General features: G+C 36.3%; 1 protein-coding gene across 1 annotated transcript in view; it reads right to left on the bottom strand.

Annotated features, from left to right (window-relative positions):
• GPC5 (glypican 5) overlaps positions 1–17,831 on the bottom strand; it is a 1,212,227-nt gene that overhangs the window by 712,216 nt on the left and 482,180 nt on the right. Inside the window, exon 4 of the mRNA XM_007952748.1 lies at positions 3,217–3,342. Within this exon, the coding sequence (XP_007950939.1) occupies positions 3,217–3,342 (126 nt within the window). The remainder of the gene's footprint in view (positions 1–3,216; positions 3,343–17,831) is intronic.

The following is a 17,831-nucleotide window of genomic DNA, read 5'->3' as shown; positions in this document are numbered from 1 at the left end:
AAGACCAAGTGAAGCTTATTCACAGGAGAGTAGAAGGCATTGGGCATTGGGAAGTGGCTAATAGATGGAAGAGTCCCTGGGTAGTGCAAAGATTAAAGCACTCACCTGCTAACCAACACAGCCTGCTCAAATCCACCCAGCAGCTCCTCAAAAGAAAAGCCTGGTGATCTGTTTCCAAAAAAATCATTCATTGAAAACTCTATACAGTGTGATTCTACCCTGACACACACGTGTGTGAGTCAGAGGCAATTCATCAGCAATTGATTTGGTTTTTGGCTTAATTAATAGGAGAAATCGAAGGTATAGGAAGGAAGAGGCCAAAGCTGGAAGCAAATGCTAAAACTCTCTCACTTTGTCTATCAGAAATATGGACATTTTCCATAGAGAATTCTTGGTAAGGATGTGCTTTCTTTATTCATAAAGAATGGAGTCATTAAAAAAAAAAAAAAAACATTATACATACACCCACTCCTCACTCATCAACATGATTCGATTCCAAAAACAAGGCAAAAAAAGTTATGCGAAAATGAAAGATGATGCCATCAGGTCACAAAATGGAGGATAACTAATCATTACCTACCTACCAAATTGGATCATTGCATAACTGCCAGTCCACTGAGAATCATGGCCCAGCTAGTTGCCACATAACCTTAACCATCACTGCCGACATTATTCTCACCTCCCACCTTGGCATTTGTTACCACTAGACTTACACCATGAAGGTGCAGTATAGTCAGATACTAGACTTTTCACTATTGTCATAAATGTGAAATGTGGCATAATGAGATCATCAATAATGAGGAGTAGACACATAGAAGAAAATATGTTATTTAAGTTGAAAATATCACCTCTCAAAAAAGTTTTCTCTGATAGTAATTTTTCCAATAATATGTCCTATTCCAAATGATCCCAAATAGTCAAGTGAGAAATGGTACATTTTGAAACTAAGATCTTTGCAGCTCTAAAATCAAATGCTATAATGTATTCAATATATTTATATATTATATTGTATTTTTCATTAATCAAAATGAGATTTTCACTAGTCCTTATAGAAAACATGTTAGTCCTCAAAGTAGTTCAATTTCAGTATGAAAAGAGAAACAACTACAAGTCAAAGTAGAATTTAAAAACTAAATCTAATATTAGAAGAATCTTATTGGCATGAAATACTATAAAAATTAAAAGTACTATTTATGTTATCACTGTTTGCAGTAAAGTCAAAAAGATATATATAGAACATATTTATATTTCAAGGTCTCAGGAGCAAAATTAAAAAAAGGAAAAAAGAATACTAGCCATGTGGGACAAACACTGTATTTAAATTTAAGTATACTTTCTTTCCTCAATATTTTTTTTTTTTCTGTGAAAGCCAAGAATCTCTATGAAATATTCAGGAATAAATTACAAAATAATCATTTAATAGCTCAGGACTATAATATTTAACTATGCTTAATGTTGTTCTTTTTTCTGTGCCATTGAGTTGATTCTGATTCCTAGTGACTCTACAGGACCAGTAAAACTGCCCCACAGGGTTTCTTAGGCAGTAATCTTTAAGAGAGTTCACCAGATCTTTTTCCCCTACAGGAGCCACTGGTAGGATCAAAGCACCAACCTGTAGGTTGACAGCTGATCACTGAACTATTGTATCACCAGGACTCAGAATGACCCAAAAATATGTAAAAAGTTTTTATTATATACATTTATGTTTTAAATTAGGAGCCCTGGTGGCAACTATTCAAGCACTTGGCTGCTAACCAAAGGTTAGCAGTTCAAACCCACCAGCAACTGCACAGGAGAAAGGACCTGGAGATCTTTTCCTGTAAAAATTACAGCCTAAGAAACTTGATAGGATAGTTCTACTCTATCCTATAAGGTCACTATGAGTTGGAATCAACTTGAGGGCACATATAACATATTTTTAATTAATTATAATTTATGTCTATCACAGTAATTTGAATTTTTAAAATACTATAGTAAATGACCTCATCATTCCTTTGGAAACTAAGTCTCTCTTCACAAAAAGCAAGTGGATAAGTAAGAAAGGTTAATACCTTAACTTTTTTTGTTTTTCCCTCAGACTTCTCTAAATAAAATAAACTTACAGCGGACTCAAATTCAAAGACAACAAAACACACAAATCCTCATTAAGCTTCATTCTACAATAATCATCAGCATTGGCAAATAAAGGGATTAATCCCCAACCAATTTTATTGATGACCACTGTAATAAAGAAGAATTTAAGATTTTCTTGAACTCAGGAGATTACTTGAGAGTATAATCAGTTGCAGGAAGCAAAGAAAATAAACTATCAAAAATCTGACATTCTAGTCAGTAAGGGAAAAAAAAAGTAAAATTTAAATTTCAGACCTTAGTTTGAGAACAGTTGACAACTGACAACAAATGCCTCACATGTTGTTGTTATATGCTGTCGAGTCGGACCCTACTCATAGCAACCCCTCCTTGGATTTCCGAGGCAGTATCACTACGGAATTAGATTGCCCTACCTTCCTTCCGAGGAGTGGCTGGTGAGTTTGAACCGCCAGTCTTCTGGTTAGCAGTCAAGTGCCTTGGGCACTATGCCTCACACAGATACCTATAAATATGTTCTACCTAACCAGAATGCTGGCCATTCAAACCCATCAGTTACTCCTAGGAAGGAAGATTGGAGAATCTACTTCCATAGAGATACTGCCTTAGAAACCCAGGGAGGGGTTGCTATGGGTCAGATCTGACTCAAGGGCAGTGAGTTTTTTTATTAAACAGAAAACACACATAGGGACTATTATAAAATGAACATATTAACACTGTTGAGACACGTATCTATATATCAATGAATCTTTGCATAGGTATTCTCATTTCACTAAATTTCCTCACTTTGTAAATGCTCATGGAGTTAAACTAAAAAAAAAAAAGGTAAAACATTTGGTAAACAAGACAGAGATTGGATAAAAGATTAAGTAATGTATAATTGAAAAAATAAGATTGTTGAGTAAGTAATAGGTAGAAAAGACACATCAAAACACCACGGAATGTTATTATATTTTTTAATATATAAATATATATCAGATTTTCTTAAAGAAACTAAAGAAAAGGAATTAAATACAACCTTGATCTGTGTGATGAAGTTAAAACTGAAATAATTCATTAATGATTCAGGAAAATAACCAAAAGTGAAAGTAGCCATTATATTTCCACAGACTGCTGAATATAAAATACCTTTTTACTATATCCTCTCCATTCCAGCAAGGTAGTCCATCAGCAGCAGCTATTTCATTCGTACAAAGTTGATCTGCCAGGCCTCCATAAAACGTCCTGAACAGTCGAAGGCTGTTGATAAATTCTCTGAATGGAAGAACAAAGAAAATAATTAACACCAAAAATTCATAATAAGGGCCAATGTAAGTGGTATATATTGCTATGTATAATGTTTAGAATGTAGTGTTTTTGTTTTTTTTACTGTTTTAGGAACCCTGGTGGCACAGTGTGTAAGGCATTTGGTTGCTATAAGAGGGTCACCAGTTCATATCAATCAGCTACTCTGCTGGAGGAAGATGAGGCAATCTACTTCTGTAAAGACTTACAGACTTAGAAACCCAGTAGGGGTTGTTTTGAGTCAGAATCAACTCCACAGCAGTGGGTTTAGTTTTGGTTATGGTACTTACTTCGGAGTCCCTAATTGATGCAACTTGTTAACGTGCTCCATAGCTTACAGGGCCTCCCAGAGGTGTCTCAGAAGAAAGGCCTGATGATCTATTCTGAGAAGTTAGCCACTGAAAACCCAATGGAGCAGCAGTTCTATTCTCACACACGTGAGGTTGCTGTGCGTCTCAATCAACTCCATGGCAACTGATTTGGTTTTGAGACATGTTTTATTTTCCTATGTATACTATTCTAATAATCAAGACAAAAAAATTACCCTTTTTTAAAAAGTATATAAATAATGAAATTTATTCTTTCGATAAGTTTTCACTAGGTGTGAATCCTGAATTTCTCCATACCTGAGAAGTAGTGAATAACACACACACACACACACACACACATATCTCTTCATTATCCTCCCTGAAACACTCTCACTTGCTTCTGGCATCTAAATCATATAATACAAATTACTTTTATTTCAATGTATAAAATGTCAGAGCCATACAACATTCTAAGTGATTGCTTACTGATTAAAATTTAATTGATTTTTCCCCCTATTTAGGTCTTTTCTTTGGTGTCCAAGAACAAAAAGTAATATTTCTTTAGTAAATATGAAAAAATATGTTCCAGAAGCATTGTAACAATACTTGTAAAAATACAAGTTATTAGAAGGAGTAATATTTTAATACATTAAATAATTTATTTTTTCTTCCAGCACTACTCTCTTCCCTTGATTACTTATGGAAGGGAAATTTTGCCAAAAATCCAGACTTTTTAAAATTTAAAACACCAAGGCTTTTGAGTTTTAAAGCCAAAGCTTTGGGTTCCCAAGCACTTGAGTTGTAACATTCCCAAAGACCAAGTCCTAAAGGATTTAGTTTTAAATTTTTTGACATAAACAATTTTTTTTTTGAAAAAAAAAAAGAAATAAAAAAGCAATACCCTGACATAGACAAGATGTTCTTGGGACCGGAAGGATGGGGCTGAAGGAAAAAATGGTGGAAAAAAAAACAAACTTTAGAAACACATCAGTGAACAGCTGAAGTGTAGCAATTATGAAATTGCATCCCCTGTTGATCCACTTTGATAGTATAAAACTAAATAAATTTACCTCATGGACCCCAAATGTTCTACTCCTTTCCTGGTGAATGGTATCACAGTTTCATTTATCCTTTCACACAAATATGTCATATTAAGGACAGCTTTATATCTTTCTTTTCCTGTCTCCTTCCCCAATGCTAGTGCCTAATTCAAATCCTTACTATCTCTCTGAAATTACTGCACTAGCACTATATATCTTTAGCCTCTTCCCTTTCCAATCACTTTCCATCCTCCATGGGAACCAACTTGTAAATTCAAGCTGACATTCCACTGATTAGGTCATTCACTTGCATAAGGTCCATCAGTGGCTGTCTGTTCTCTATAAGCATAAAATCCAAACTTCTTGGAAAAGTACATAAAGCATTCTTCCCCTCTCTACCTTCAACTTCAGCAGCAACACAAACCATACTTTGTTGTTGTTAGATGCTGATGAGTCAGTTCCAACTCCTAACAACTCTGTGTCCAACACAACAAAACAATGCCTGGCCCTGGGCCATCTTCACAGTCGTTGTTATGGCTGAGCCCACTGTTGCAGCCCCTGGGTTGATCAGTCTCCATAAGAGTATGCCTCTTCTTTGCTGACTTTATCAAATATAATATCCTTCTCCAGAGACTGGTCCCTTCAGATAACATGTTGAAAGTATGTGAGATGAAATCTCACCATCCTCACTTATAAGAAAACCATACTTTAGGGTCCTACAAAAGTAAGGTACTTGCTGTTAATTCAGCTCTCTGAAAGAATTGCCTCTTTATTTTCTCCTAGAAGATTTTTACTTGTTCAACATAAGATCAATTATCATTTATTCATGATAGAATAAAAACCAAAAACAAAATGCACTGCTGTTGAGTCGAGTTGAGTCCGACTCATAGCGACCCCTCCTTGGGTTTCCGAGGCAGTCTCTCTATGGAAGTAGATTGCCCAGTCTTCCTTCCAAGGAGTGGCTGGTGGGTTTGAACTGCCAGCCTTCTGGTTAGCAGTCAGATGCTTTAGGCTCTACACCACCACTAAACATTGAGTACCAGGCTCCGTGATGGCACTGAAGATTTATAGAAAGGCAAGACAGTTTCAACATTCTAAGAATGCACATTCTGGAGAAAAGCCACAATAACAATACAGTGTTAAAATGTCACATATGAGGACAAAGGAGGAATCAAGAAATACTAAAAAATGAAGGTGACACTTCAGTTTTGAAGGCTGGCAAGATTTAGGCAAGCAACAACCAGATAGCTAGCCTATAGTCAGAAAATGGGATTAAAAAAAAAAAAGGTGAAAAGAAAATATTGTGTTTACAGAATGGTACTCATCTTAGTTTAGCTAGTGGACAGTGCGCTATTGGGAATTATAACAAACAGGTAGAAGGTCAGGTTATCACCAAACTTATTGATCATGTTTCAGTTTTATTCAAAAGGTAGTAGGATTCATTAAAAGTATTCAAGGAAGCAGGTGACCTAATCATCACGATAGCAATGTAGAAATAGAAAAACAGTGAGGTCACTAGAGGCAAAGACCAAAATTCAAGAGGGAAAAAAAAAATAAAAAGAGAATGTGCATAAAAGCTGCCAGTCACCATGAAAATAAGTGGAATCTTCCATAGACATTACAAATCGAGGAGTGACAGATGATATAATTTTTTTATGATAATCGCTAGGTTCCCCCCCCCCAAGGTGACTGGGGGATGATTGTGTCATTCACTGAGATAAATAAAGAGGGAGAAATATCACCTTCTCAATATCCCACATTGTACTTATCATTGTCCTTACCCTGTTCACTATCTCCATTTTGCCGTAACAACTATAATGTTCTAGCATATAATAATAACACATTTATTACATTTCATTGTTTCTTATCTATTGCCTCACTCTAGAATAAAAGACCCAGGCAGTTAGGGATTATTTAAAAATTATTTTATTTCTTTTATTCACCATGTATATCACAGGGATGTGGTGGTGGAATGTAGTAAATAGTATTTTAATTAATACAGGCTGAAAATAATTACTAATTAACAATTAATTACATTCTCAATATGTTCATTCTGAGATTTGTTTGAAACATCCAGATGGAAAAATCAAGTACAGCATTACATTTCAAACTTAATATTTAAAAATATCACTTCAGGACCTTATTAAGATTGCAGTATGCTGAGCATTAAGCAGTGAGTTAGAAACAGGAAGTGGAGAATTCTAACAAAGAAAATTAAGGGATTTTTATTTGTGCATATACTTGTTTGGTTATCAAAGAGATTTGAAAATATTTGTGTGTGGAAGGGAAGGACCCAGCAAGGTTATGTAGTCATTAGCTTGTTCCCAAATATTCCAAATATTCCAAATATTCCAATTCCAAATATTCCAATTCCTTTGTCTTTGCAAACAACCTCGTTTAAGTTATCTTTGGCTGTATGACTTGCTTTGGGTTCTACTAAATAAATGCAGAAGTGAAGTACATCTCTTCCAGGCACAAACTTTAAGAAACAATTCGATAATTTTATAATTTCTTACTTAGGTTTGCAAAAGTCTAACAAATGCTCTCCTTGATTCTAGTTTTGCCTCCCTCCCCCAACCCATTCCCTTCACTATAATCCCCAGGCTGTAAACAAAATTGGCCTCTGAAATCTGCCACATCACTTTACTGCTTCACAATCTTAGGCAATTTAGATAAAATGTCTTTCCATGGTACACAAATTTGCTCCCTGTGACTCCACAAACTCATCCTACAGGTGTCCCATTTTCTGCAACACACAAACCCCAGCCATAAACCACACTCTTATAATCAATCACACTGTGCAAATTATCTCAATGTTTACTGAACAAGATTCCAGACTTAACACATGCAGTTTCCTCCACCCATGTTTGCCTTCTCAACCATCTTCCCTCTACCAATCTCCTACCTATCCTTGAAAATCCAGCTTAATCCTCCCCTCTCCTCCAACTCCTTTCCTAACCAACCAATTCAGACTTTCTTGGTTTATCCTTTATTCTCACAAACTGGTATTACGGCCCTTGTATCTAGCGTTATACTTCCTCTGTTTGCAAGGCTGTCTCCCAAATTAGAGGATGTGTTTGATACCCAACAGTCATTCAAAAAAGTTGGGTTGAATTAGTCCCAGATGCAGTCTTAGTTTTTAGCATTTTCCAGATTACAAGCTATTACAAGATATGAATTTTACAAATGGAAATGATAATTTAAAGTTCTTACATTATACTGAAAGTACCTTGGAAATTTTAAACCAAGGACCCATTCCCAGAGTGTAAGGAAATATCAGACAGACCTTCCTGGTGTGTCACATTAGAAAATGAAGAAATCTAAAGGGCAGAGGTGGCTGCAAGCTGTGCCAGATTACACTGAACAGGCTCTAGAACGACTCCTATTTGTATGGGATGCTGAAATTACTATGTAGTAACACATTAATAAGGAGCTCTGGTGGTGTAATGGTTAAGGCATTTGGCTGCTGACCAAAAGGTCAGTGGTTCAAACCCACCAGCTGCTCCACAGAAGAAAGATGTGGCAGTCTGCTTCTCTATGAATTGGAATCGACTCAACAGCAGTGAGTTCACATTTTTTGGTTTTAACACATTTATATCATTCTGTGTAGGGTAAATATGATAATTAATATATCACAGATATCTGTATATTATGAAAACAGAGTTAGAAAGAACCTTATAGATATTCTGGTCTGGCAGTTATCAGTCATAGCTGTATATTAAAACCATGAGGAAAACATTTAAACTGTACAGAACCTGGATCTCTTCCTAAGACATTCTGTCATGGAGCCTGGGCATCAGAACTTTCTCAAAGCTCTGTAGAGGATCCTAACATGCAGCCAGGGATTTTGTTCAATCCTCTTGTTTTATAATCTAGGATAGCAAGAACCAGAGAAGTGAAAGGATTTGGGAAAAGTAACTGAGTTAGTTATCAATTAATCAGGTAGTCCATCTTTGTTGAATTAATAATTAATTTTAACAATTCAATCACTTAGCAATGTCCGGCTGATATTAGATGTTTGATAAATCAAAGCTGAATGAATCTTTAAAAAGAAGATTATTTCTATCTGCTTTCAAAATTTTACAGAAATTATCACATTTAAAAGTATATATATTTATTAATAGAGTGTGATACTAGAATACATTGCTATATCACTTCTGTCAAAATCTGCACTTAAGTTGCAATATGTTCACACAGGTTTGAGGGAAGCTGGGAGTAGGGTAAATTCTGATTCAGATCACTGGTAATGACCAGCTTTGTATAAAGTGAGAGCTCAGGAAAGTTTAAAAAAAAAAAAAAAAAGGTAGTAGCACAATTGCTCATTCACAGCTTGCAGACTTGTTTGCTCTGAGCTTACTGAAAGCAAGGGTGAAACATGGATCAGCATAGTTATTGCTACATTGCGTCCCATGCCCTTGAGACCAGCAGTGCCAGGAAGGTCTCCTGATATATCACGTGATAATATATATATATAGGAAATGCAACCTCCCCTGAAGTTGTCATTTCTAGTTTTCTTAACATAGGAATGGCCAGTTACTACTGTTAAAGTGAGCAACACTTCCTACTGACTGTACCACTAAAATTTCCTTCAGTCATTGATAATTATATAAAAGTAACATCTATTTTTGTCAATAGTAAAATAATTTAAAAGTACATGAAGAAAAAGTTAATATCTTCCCTTCCATAATCAATCCATTCCTCCCTCCTGATGTAATCAATGTTCACATTCTGGTATATGTCATTTTTCAACTATCTCTACATGAATGCTAACAGGCGAACCAAAGGGAGAGCGAAGGAGAGAAAGAGAGAGAGATGAATAGAGAGATGAATAGATAGATAGATAGATAGATAATTGATATATATATTATAAATCATTTCTTCTTATTAGGATACAAATATGTATATGTATTGTGTGTGTGTGTGCAGGTTTAAGTTTTGTCTTACAAATTAGGATCAACTTATATACATGAGATGCAATGGGGCTTTCTCAGTTGACAATATATCATGAATTCCTCTCAAGTTAATAAATGCAGGTCTTACTAATTTTTATATAGCTTCTTATGTTCCAAAACCTGGATATAGCAACACCATCATAATCCACCAAAACATTCCACTAAGCTAATTTTAATTGATTACTCTGACATATTCCTCACACGTATTGTTTGAAGAGTGGCAATATATAAGTTTCAAACTTTACTGACCTTCTAGGAAGCTGTTTGCATTTAAGCATATGGCTCTAATATACATTAGATTTTGCATTTCATTTAATTAGACATTGCTGAAAACAAAGGTCTGTTCAAGTCATACCTCTTAATCTTGTGTCCTCATCTAATAGGAATTTGTTTTCTATTTTAAAACATTTATAAATTGTCACATATTGCACTTGTCCTTCGTTCCATTAAACATAGTATGAAAGAGACTATTTCTAATGTTGACAAAAGCTAATTGCCTGGAAAAGAATTGGAGAAGGATCTTATTTTCAAATGGAGCTTTTCTCAGCAGAATGTTTCCAACCACACATTTCTTTAGTTAATGACATATATTGAACTTTTTTTTCTTTTACTCCTAAAGTCAGTCCACACATAATAATCAAACAAAAACAAAACCCATTGCTGTGGAGCCAATTCCAACTTACAGCAACCCTTTAGGACAGGGTAGAACTGTTCCAGTTGATTTCCAGTATTTATGAAAGTATACTGTTGCATCATTTAAAAAAAAAAAAAAAGATTTGGATGAAAGTTTTCAGAGCAAACTGGAAAACAGTTCACACACATGTTTCATGACATTGACTGCAATCCCCATAATGTAACAGCACTCTTCCTACTTCCTCCCTATGGTTACCATTTCCCTTTGTGCTTCTTTCCTATCCATTCCTGCCTTCTGAGCTTTATCTCTGAGCAAATGCTGCCCTTTTGATCTCATATGGTTGATTGTTCTAAGGAGTACTACCTCCCTTGTGTTATTGTTCACCTCATCCCACTTCCATCAAATTAAGTTGTTTGAGAATCATAATGACCCATTAGAACTGAGAAAAACTGCCCAAGGCTGTAAATCTTTACACAGTGGCTGGTGTGTTTGAACCACCAACCTTTTTGTTAGTAGCCAAATACTTTGACCACTACACCACTGAAGGACCTGGTTCACCTCATAGGCCTATCTATTGTTTGGCTGAAAAGTTTAGTCCCTGGAGTGAGTTCAGTTCCAGCCTTGAAGGGTACTTAAAGGCTGTAGTCTCAGGATTCCACCACTCTTTTATCAGACGAGTAAGCCTGAGCTTTTTATTATTTTGAGTTTTGTTCCACATTTTTCTCTTACTCTAGGATCTCCTAATGCGATCCCTTTCAAAGTGGTAGAGACACCCATCTTTGTGCTGCAGAGAGGCTAGCAGGTTAGAACTGCCTTAGCAGCTAAGTATTTTAACCACTGTGCCACCAGGGTTCCTTCCACACGTAATACAGAACCCAAATTAAAAGCGGTGCCTAGCACTCTGTTTGAAAATATGTGTAGTACAAAGGTCAAATGTGCAGTTTGCTAGTTAATGGCCTGAGGCACAGTTAAGGTTAATGTGGCACTAATGAGCAACCTCAACCCTGTAGAGATGTCTGACCACAGCTGTCAAACAGAAGACATTTAAAATGTCAGTCTCCTGCACAGCAGAGGAAATATATAATTACATGATTCTAGATAAGAACTATTTTGCTATTCTGTATCTATATTTAATCATTTAACTGTACTCTTGCCTAAGTCCTTCCGTTATAACAAAATGTCCTTATAAATCTTTAGAATAGAAAACTATTTAGATTTCAATTCTATAGCAATAATAATTCTCATTGTAAATGCTTGAAAATAATTACATTTATAGAGTCAGGTTTGCTATAGGGAGAGTTGATATCTAGTTTCTTGAGCCCTCTTTTCATTGAATTTTGGATGCATGGAGAGATGGAATAAAAGGGTAAATATATGTCTGGAAAGCACTGCAATGCATGGCAATAGACATATTTATCAGAAATATAAGTGTGCTGAAAATATATTGCTTTCATATTTGATTAAAACTTTTTTTTTTTTTTTTTGCTAAAGGAATAACTTGTCAAGTTTGCTCTTTGAACCCTACCTGAACCCACTGCTTGTTAGGGAAACTGTGACCTATGGATTGACACCATTCTCAGAAAAAAGGTGTTTTTTTTTTTCTCCTGGCTAAATGTTTCCACATTTTTACCTCCACATAAGAAGTATTCTGGGACTTGTTTGTGTAACATGATTTCCCCTTTATTAGAGAACTTACTTCATTAAGCTTTTTCAATGAAGCTAAAGGGTTAATATGGGTAAGGTGATAGGGAAAACTGAGAAAGTAATAGATAGGAGAAATGGAAATGACCATTACAAACATACAATATCCTCAGAGACCACTTGGAAAGAAAGCTTTTCATGACAGGTGCTGCCATTTAAACTTTCTGGTGATAACTTTATACCAGTCCTGAGCTGGAAATTTGTAGCCAACTATACACAACAGAAAGGAGCTCTGGTGGCGTAGTGCCTAAGGCATTGACTGCTAACCAGAAGGTTGATGGTTCAAACCCACCAGCCTCTCCACGGAAAAAGGACTGGGCAATCTATTTCCGTAAATATTTAGTGCCCTGGGACCCCAAAGCTTGTCACAATGAATCAGAATCCACTCGGTGGCAGTAAGTAGGGGTTTTTTTAGTTTACACAAAACAGATAAGCATTCCTAAGTGAAGAAACAGTTATCACACTCAGCTGCTAACCAAAAGATTAGAGTTTTAACTCTACCCAGACATAGCTCAAAAGAAAGACCTGAGGATCTACTTCTAAAAAATCAGCCTTTGAAACCCAATGGAGCACAGTTCAACTCTGACACACGTGGGGTTATAATGAGTGGAAATAAACTCCATGTTGTTGTTAGGCACCGTTGAAGCAGCACTGAATCACAGTGACCCCACGTACAATGGAATGAAACACTGCTCAGATCTGTGCCATCCTCACAATACTGGCCATGTTTAAGCTCATTATTGCAGCCTCTGTGTCAATGCATCTCATTAAGGGTCTTCCCCTTTTCTCTGACCCTACACTTTACCAGGGAGCTCTGGTAGCATAGTGGCTAAGGCACTTGACTGCTCACCAGATGGCTGGCGGTTCAAACCCATCAGCCACTCCTCGGAAGGAAGGTTGGGCAATCTGCCTCGGAAATGTAAGGAGGGGTCGCTATGAGTCAGGGCTGACTCGACGGCACATAACAACAACAACACTTTACCCAGCATGATACCCTTCTCCAGGGGCTGATACCTTCTGACAACCCGACCAAAATAGGTGAGACGAAGTTCAGCTATTCTTGCTTCTGAGGAGCTTTCTGGCTGTACTTCTTCCAGGACAGATTTGTTCATTCTTCTGGCAGTCCATAGTGTTTTCAGTATTCTTTGCCAACACCACAATTCAAAGTTATCACCTCTCCTTCTGTCTTCCTTATTCATTGTCCAGCATTCACACGCACATGAGGAGATTGAAAATACTATGGCTTGGGCCAGGCCCACCTTAGTCTTCAGAGTGACATCTTTGCTCTTTAACAGCAGATTTTTCTCAGTGCAATATGATGTCTGATTTCTTGACTGCTGCTTCCATGGGTGTTGACTGTGGATCCAGGTAAAATAAAATCTTTGACAACATCAATCTTTTCTCCATTTTTCATGATGTTGCTTATTGGTCCACTTGTGAGGATTTTTGTTTTCTTTAGTTGAGGTGTACTTTACATTGAAAACTTGTTTTTGATCTTCCTCAGTAAGTGCTTCAAGTCTTCTTCACTTTCACCAAGCAAGGTTGTGTTGTCTGCATATTGTAAGTTGTTAATGAGTCTTTCTCCAATCCTAATGACACATTCTTCTTCATATAGTCCAGCTTCTCTAATTATTTGCTCAGCATACAGATTGAATAAGTATGGTGAAAGGATACAACCATGATGCACACCTTTCATGATTTAAAACCATGCAGTATCCCCTTGTTCTGCTTGAATAACAGCTTCTTATTCTATTTACAAGTTCCTCATGAGCACAATTAAGTGTTCGGGAATCCTCATTCGTCACAGTGTTATATATAATTTGTTATGATTCACACAGTCGAATGCCTTTGCATAGTCAATAAGATGCAGGCAAACATATTTCTGGTATTCTTGGTTGATCTAATATTAGCAATGATATCCCTCATTCCATGTCCTCTTCTGAATCTAGCTTGAATTTCTGGAAGTACCCTGTCAATTTAGGGTTCTAACCATTTTTGAAGGAGCTCTGGTGGCACAGTGCCCAAGGCACTTGACTGCTAACCAGAAGACTGGCAGTTCAAACCCACCAGCCACTCCTCGGAAGGAAGGTTGGGCAATTTACTTCTGTAGCGATACTGCCTCAGAAACCTAAGGAGGGGTCACTCTGAGTTGGGTCCAACTCAAGGGCACATAACAACAACAACAACAACAACCATTTTTGAATTATTTTCAGCAAAATTTTACTTTCTTGTAATATTAATGATGTTGTTTGATAATTTCTACCTTCTGTTGAATTACCTTTCTTTGGAATGGGCACTAATATAAATCTCTTTTGGTCAATGGGCCACGTAGCTGTCTTTCAGATTCCTTGGCATAAACAAGTTTATATAGGCTAGGTGTCTTGATTCCTCATTTTACAATGAACCTCTAAACCCAGCCTATTATTATTAAATGTCCCAGTAATGCTTTCTGAAAGCATTCTCTAATAAAAAGTATAACTTAAATCTGTCATCATATCTAGTTTTTCAAAACTACCTCTAAAATTGCTTTCCCATGTAGCAAAAGTGTATCTTAAAAATCACTAACTGTCCGCCATTAAAAATGATTTTAAACAATTTTATAACTCATTCATAAAATAAATGCTGAACCAAGTATCTAAGACTTAAATCACATAGTATTACAGAAATTGAACATTCACCCCAGAGATGTGATAATTTCTCTACCTCTTTTAACTTTTTTATTTAAAAACATATATGCAATTATTTATTCAGTTCTATTAGCTTAAGATTTATTAGTTTAAGGTTTATTAGTTTAAGGAAGTATGTTATCAGTTTTTCAATAGAAAAAAAAATGTCTAGAACATGGTTCAGTCAAGACCAACAAGAAGGTTATAAGTCAAATGTAATATTTGAAAAACTAATAATTCTAATATAAGTCATTCTTACAAAGATTCATTACCAAGAGCCTATGCATTGAGACTTAAAGGAGATCTGGTGGTGCAGTGGTTAAAGCATTTGGCTGCTTACCAAAAGGTTAGTGGTTCAAACTTACCAGCTATTCCATAGGTGAAAGTTGAGGCAGTCTACTTCCATAAAGATTTACAGTGTTGGAAATGCTATGGGGGAGTTCTACTTTGTCCTATAGGGTTGTTATGAGTCAGAATTGATTTGATGGCAGTGGGTTTGATTTCGAGTTTTGATGTATTGAGATTTACCATTTTAGCTCAAATCTTGAACATTACTCTCTTTTGCATAATTATCTTCTGTAGTTGCTTAATTATAAATTTTACTTGGAAGATAAAAGGATATAACCTGAACATTATTTTCATATCCCAGAATTAGCACAGCATTAATAAAATGCTTTCCATTTAATGGTCTGCCAACCATTGGGAACTCTTCTGCTTCCTTCTTTTCATTTATTCCCCCATTTTTGCAATAAGATACTCCTGGTTAACTGTCTCCACAAACTTAACTAATGAGTGGAAAATACATACCCACTTCAAATTGTTCTTGCTTGCATTATTGACTAATGTATATCCTTCAGTCCAAATACCTGTGCTCTTAGCGTCCCATATAGAGATAGGCTTTAAGGTCAGGAAATCTATAACTACCAAGGTTCAAAGAAAATGAAATATTTTAGTCATCAATTTTATTCTGGTAATTTTATTTTGCTAATTCTCATTTTTGGAAAATAATACAAGTTGGGCAATCTACTTCTGTAGTGATACTGCCTCGGAAACCCGAGGAGGGGTTGCTATAAGTTGGGTCTGACTTGATGGCACATAACAACAACAACAGTAATGCCTTTTTGTGTTAAATGCTATGCAGGTATTATTTCATTCATAATTTCTGAAGGTTGACATAGAATATCTAATTACCATTACTCATTTGTGACATCTAAAATATTTTTCACATAATAGTAATTAAGGTTATAGTTCCTCCCATATGATTACTCATATATGTATTTGTTCATAAGGTTTAGCTTACATAAAAAATGGTCACAATGAAATTACAAATCTTTTGGTTTACTGCCAAGACTCCATTTGCAGAACCCTAAAATTACAGTCCACTATGATGGGGTAATCTACTTCCGTAGTGATACTGCTTCAGAAACCCAAGGAGGGGTCGCTATGAGTTGGGTCCGACTCAACGGCATATAACAACAACAACAACAACAACCCATCTGCCAGTTTGTCATACTATAGTGGCTTGTATAGGAGCTCAGGTAGCATAGTGCCTAAGGCACTTGACCAGAAGGCTGGAGCTTCAAACCCACCAGCCACTCCTTGGAAGGAAGTTTGAGCAACCTAATTCTGTAGTGATACTGCCTCAGAAACCCAAAGAGGGGTCGCTATGAGTTGGGTCTGACTCGATGGTACATAACAACAACAACAATAACAAGAGTGGCTTGTATATTGCTATGAATCTGGAAACTATACCACCAGTATTTCAAACACCAGCAGGATCACCCATAGCAGACATGTTTCAGAGGAGATTCTAGACCAAGTGAGACTAGGAAGAAAGACTTGGCAATCTACTTCTGAAAATTAGCCAATGAAAACCCCAGGGATTACGACAATGTAGAGCTGGAAGACAAGCCCTGAATTAGAAGGCACTCAAAATACAGCATCCACAACAATGGTCTCAAGCACACCAACAATCATGAAGATGGTGCAGATCAGGCAACATATTGTTCTATAAGTCACTAGAAGTTGCTGTAAGTCAGAACTGACTTGACAGCAACTAACAACAACAAAGTTATAGTATTCTTCTATAAAAAGATTTTACCAAAAGAGTATGAAACTAATACAGCAAATGGAGTGCCTTAGACCTGTTGATCAGACAGAATGAATCATATTTTGGGGAAGGAAACTTAATCTGAAAGTCTCAAACACAAAAATAATTATCTTGAAACCAGGACTTCAAATTAGTTTGAATCGGTTCAGTCATAGCCGTTGTAGCAAAATGAGAATAGACTCAAATTTATAAAATGTGAGTGTACCAGAGTGATAACTAGAACTGGAAAAATTACTGGTTGATGTCCTGAAATGGGACTTGGAAGAGGCATACTAAACCCTTTCAGAAGCCTGATGCAGAAGACTGGATTATTGACAGGACTGTGGAAAGTGATATAATTGAGCTGCCATCTTTGAGCAGGACAATCATTTCCAATTTTGCTGCTCATGAAATTTGGCTGTTATGCAATGCACATGCTGCTCTTTTTTCTAAGAGGGAAGTTAAACTTTTCGCAAGACAGTGACTTAATTTTTCCCATTCCAGTTATCATTCTGGTACAGCCATAATTTACAAATTCAGATCTGTTCAGGTTTAACTTCATCATCCATGACAGAATCAGGAAGAATCTGTTTGAAGCCCTGCTTGAAACTTCCTTCAATCTTTCATCTGTTATATTTCTGAGCAGAAGAATAAAACACAAACAATTCTAGAGATCATGGTGAAGCTGAGTGCCTTGGAAATGGCTTAGCTGTTTCTTAGAATGAAAATTAAAAAAAAAAAAAAAAAAAGGAAAGCAGTGCCTCTATTAAGTGAAAAAAAATCCATTCCAGAAACAAATTTCTGCTACTATTTCAAAATCAAATGTGGAGAAATAGGTAGTTTTGTTTTATTTGTTCAATATGCAAAGAGATAAATATTAGTATCTCTTAGTGATGCATGCTCCCCTTTCTCCTCTAACTCTCACTGCCTTGATGGATCCAATTCATAGTCCTCCTTGGGTTTCTGAGGCGATGTCACTACAGAAGTAGATTGCCCAACCTTCCTTCAGAGGAATGGCTGGTGGGTTTGAACCACCAGCCTTCTGGTTAGCAGTCAAATGCCTTAGGCA

The sequence above is a fragment of the Orycteropus afer genome, unplaced genomic scaffold (genome assembly GCF_000298275.1).
Source record: "Orycteropus afer afer isolate SDZICR_OR568_19922 unplaced genomic scaffold, OryAfe1.0 scaffold00357, whole genome shotgun sequence".
Taxonomy (NCBI): domain Eukaryota; kingdom Metazoa; phylum Chordata; class Mammalia; order Tubulidentata; family Orycteropodidae; genus Orycteropus; species Orycteropus afer.
Note: the sequence above shows the minus strand (reverse complement) of the source record. Positions and strands in the feature narration are given on the sequence as shown.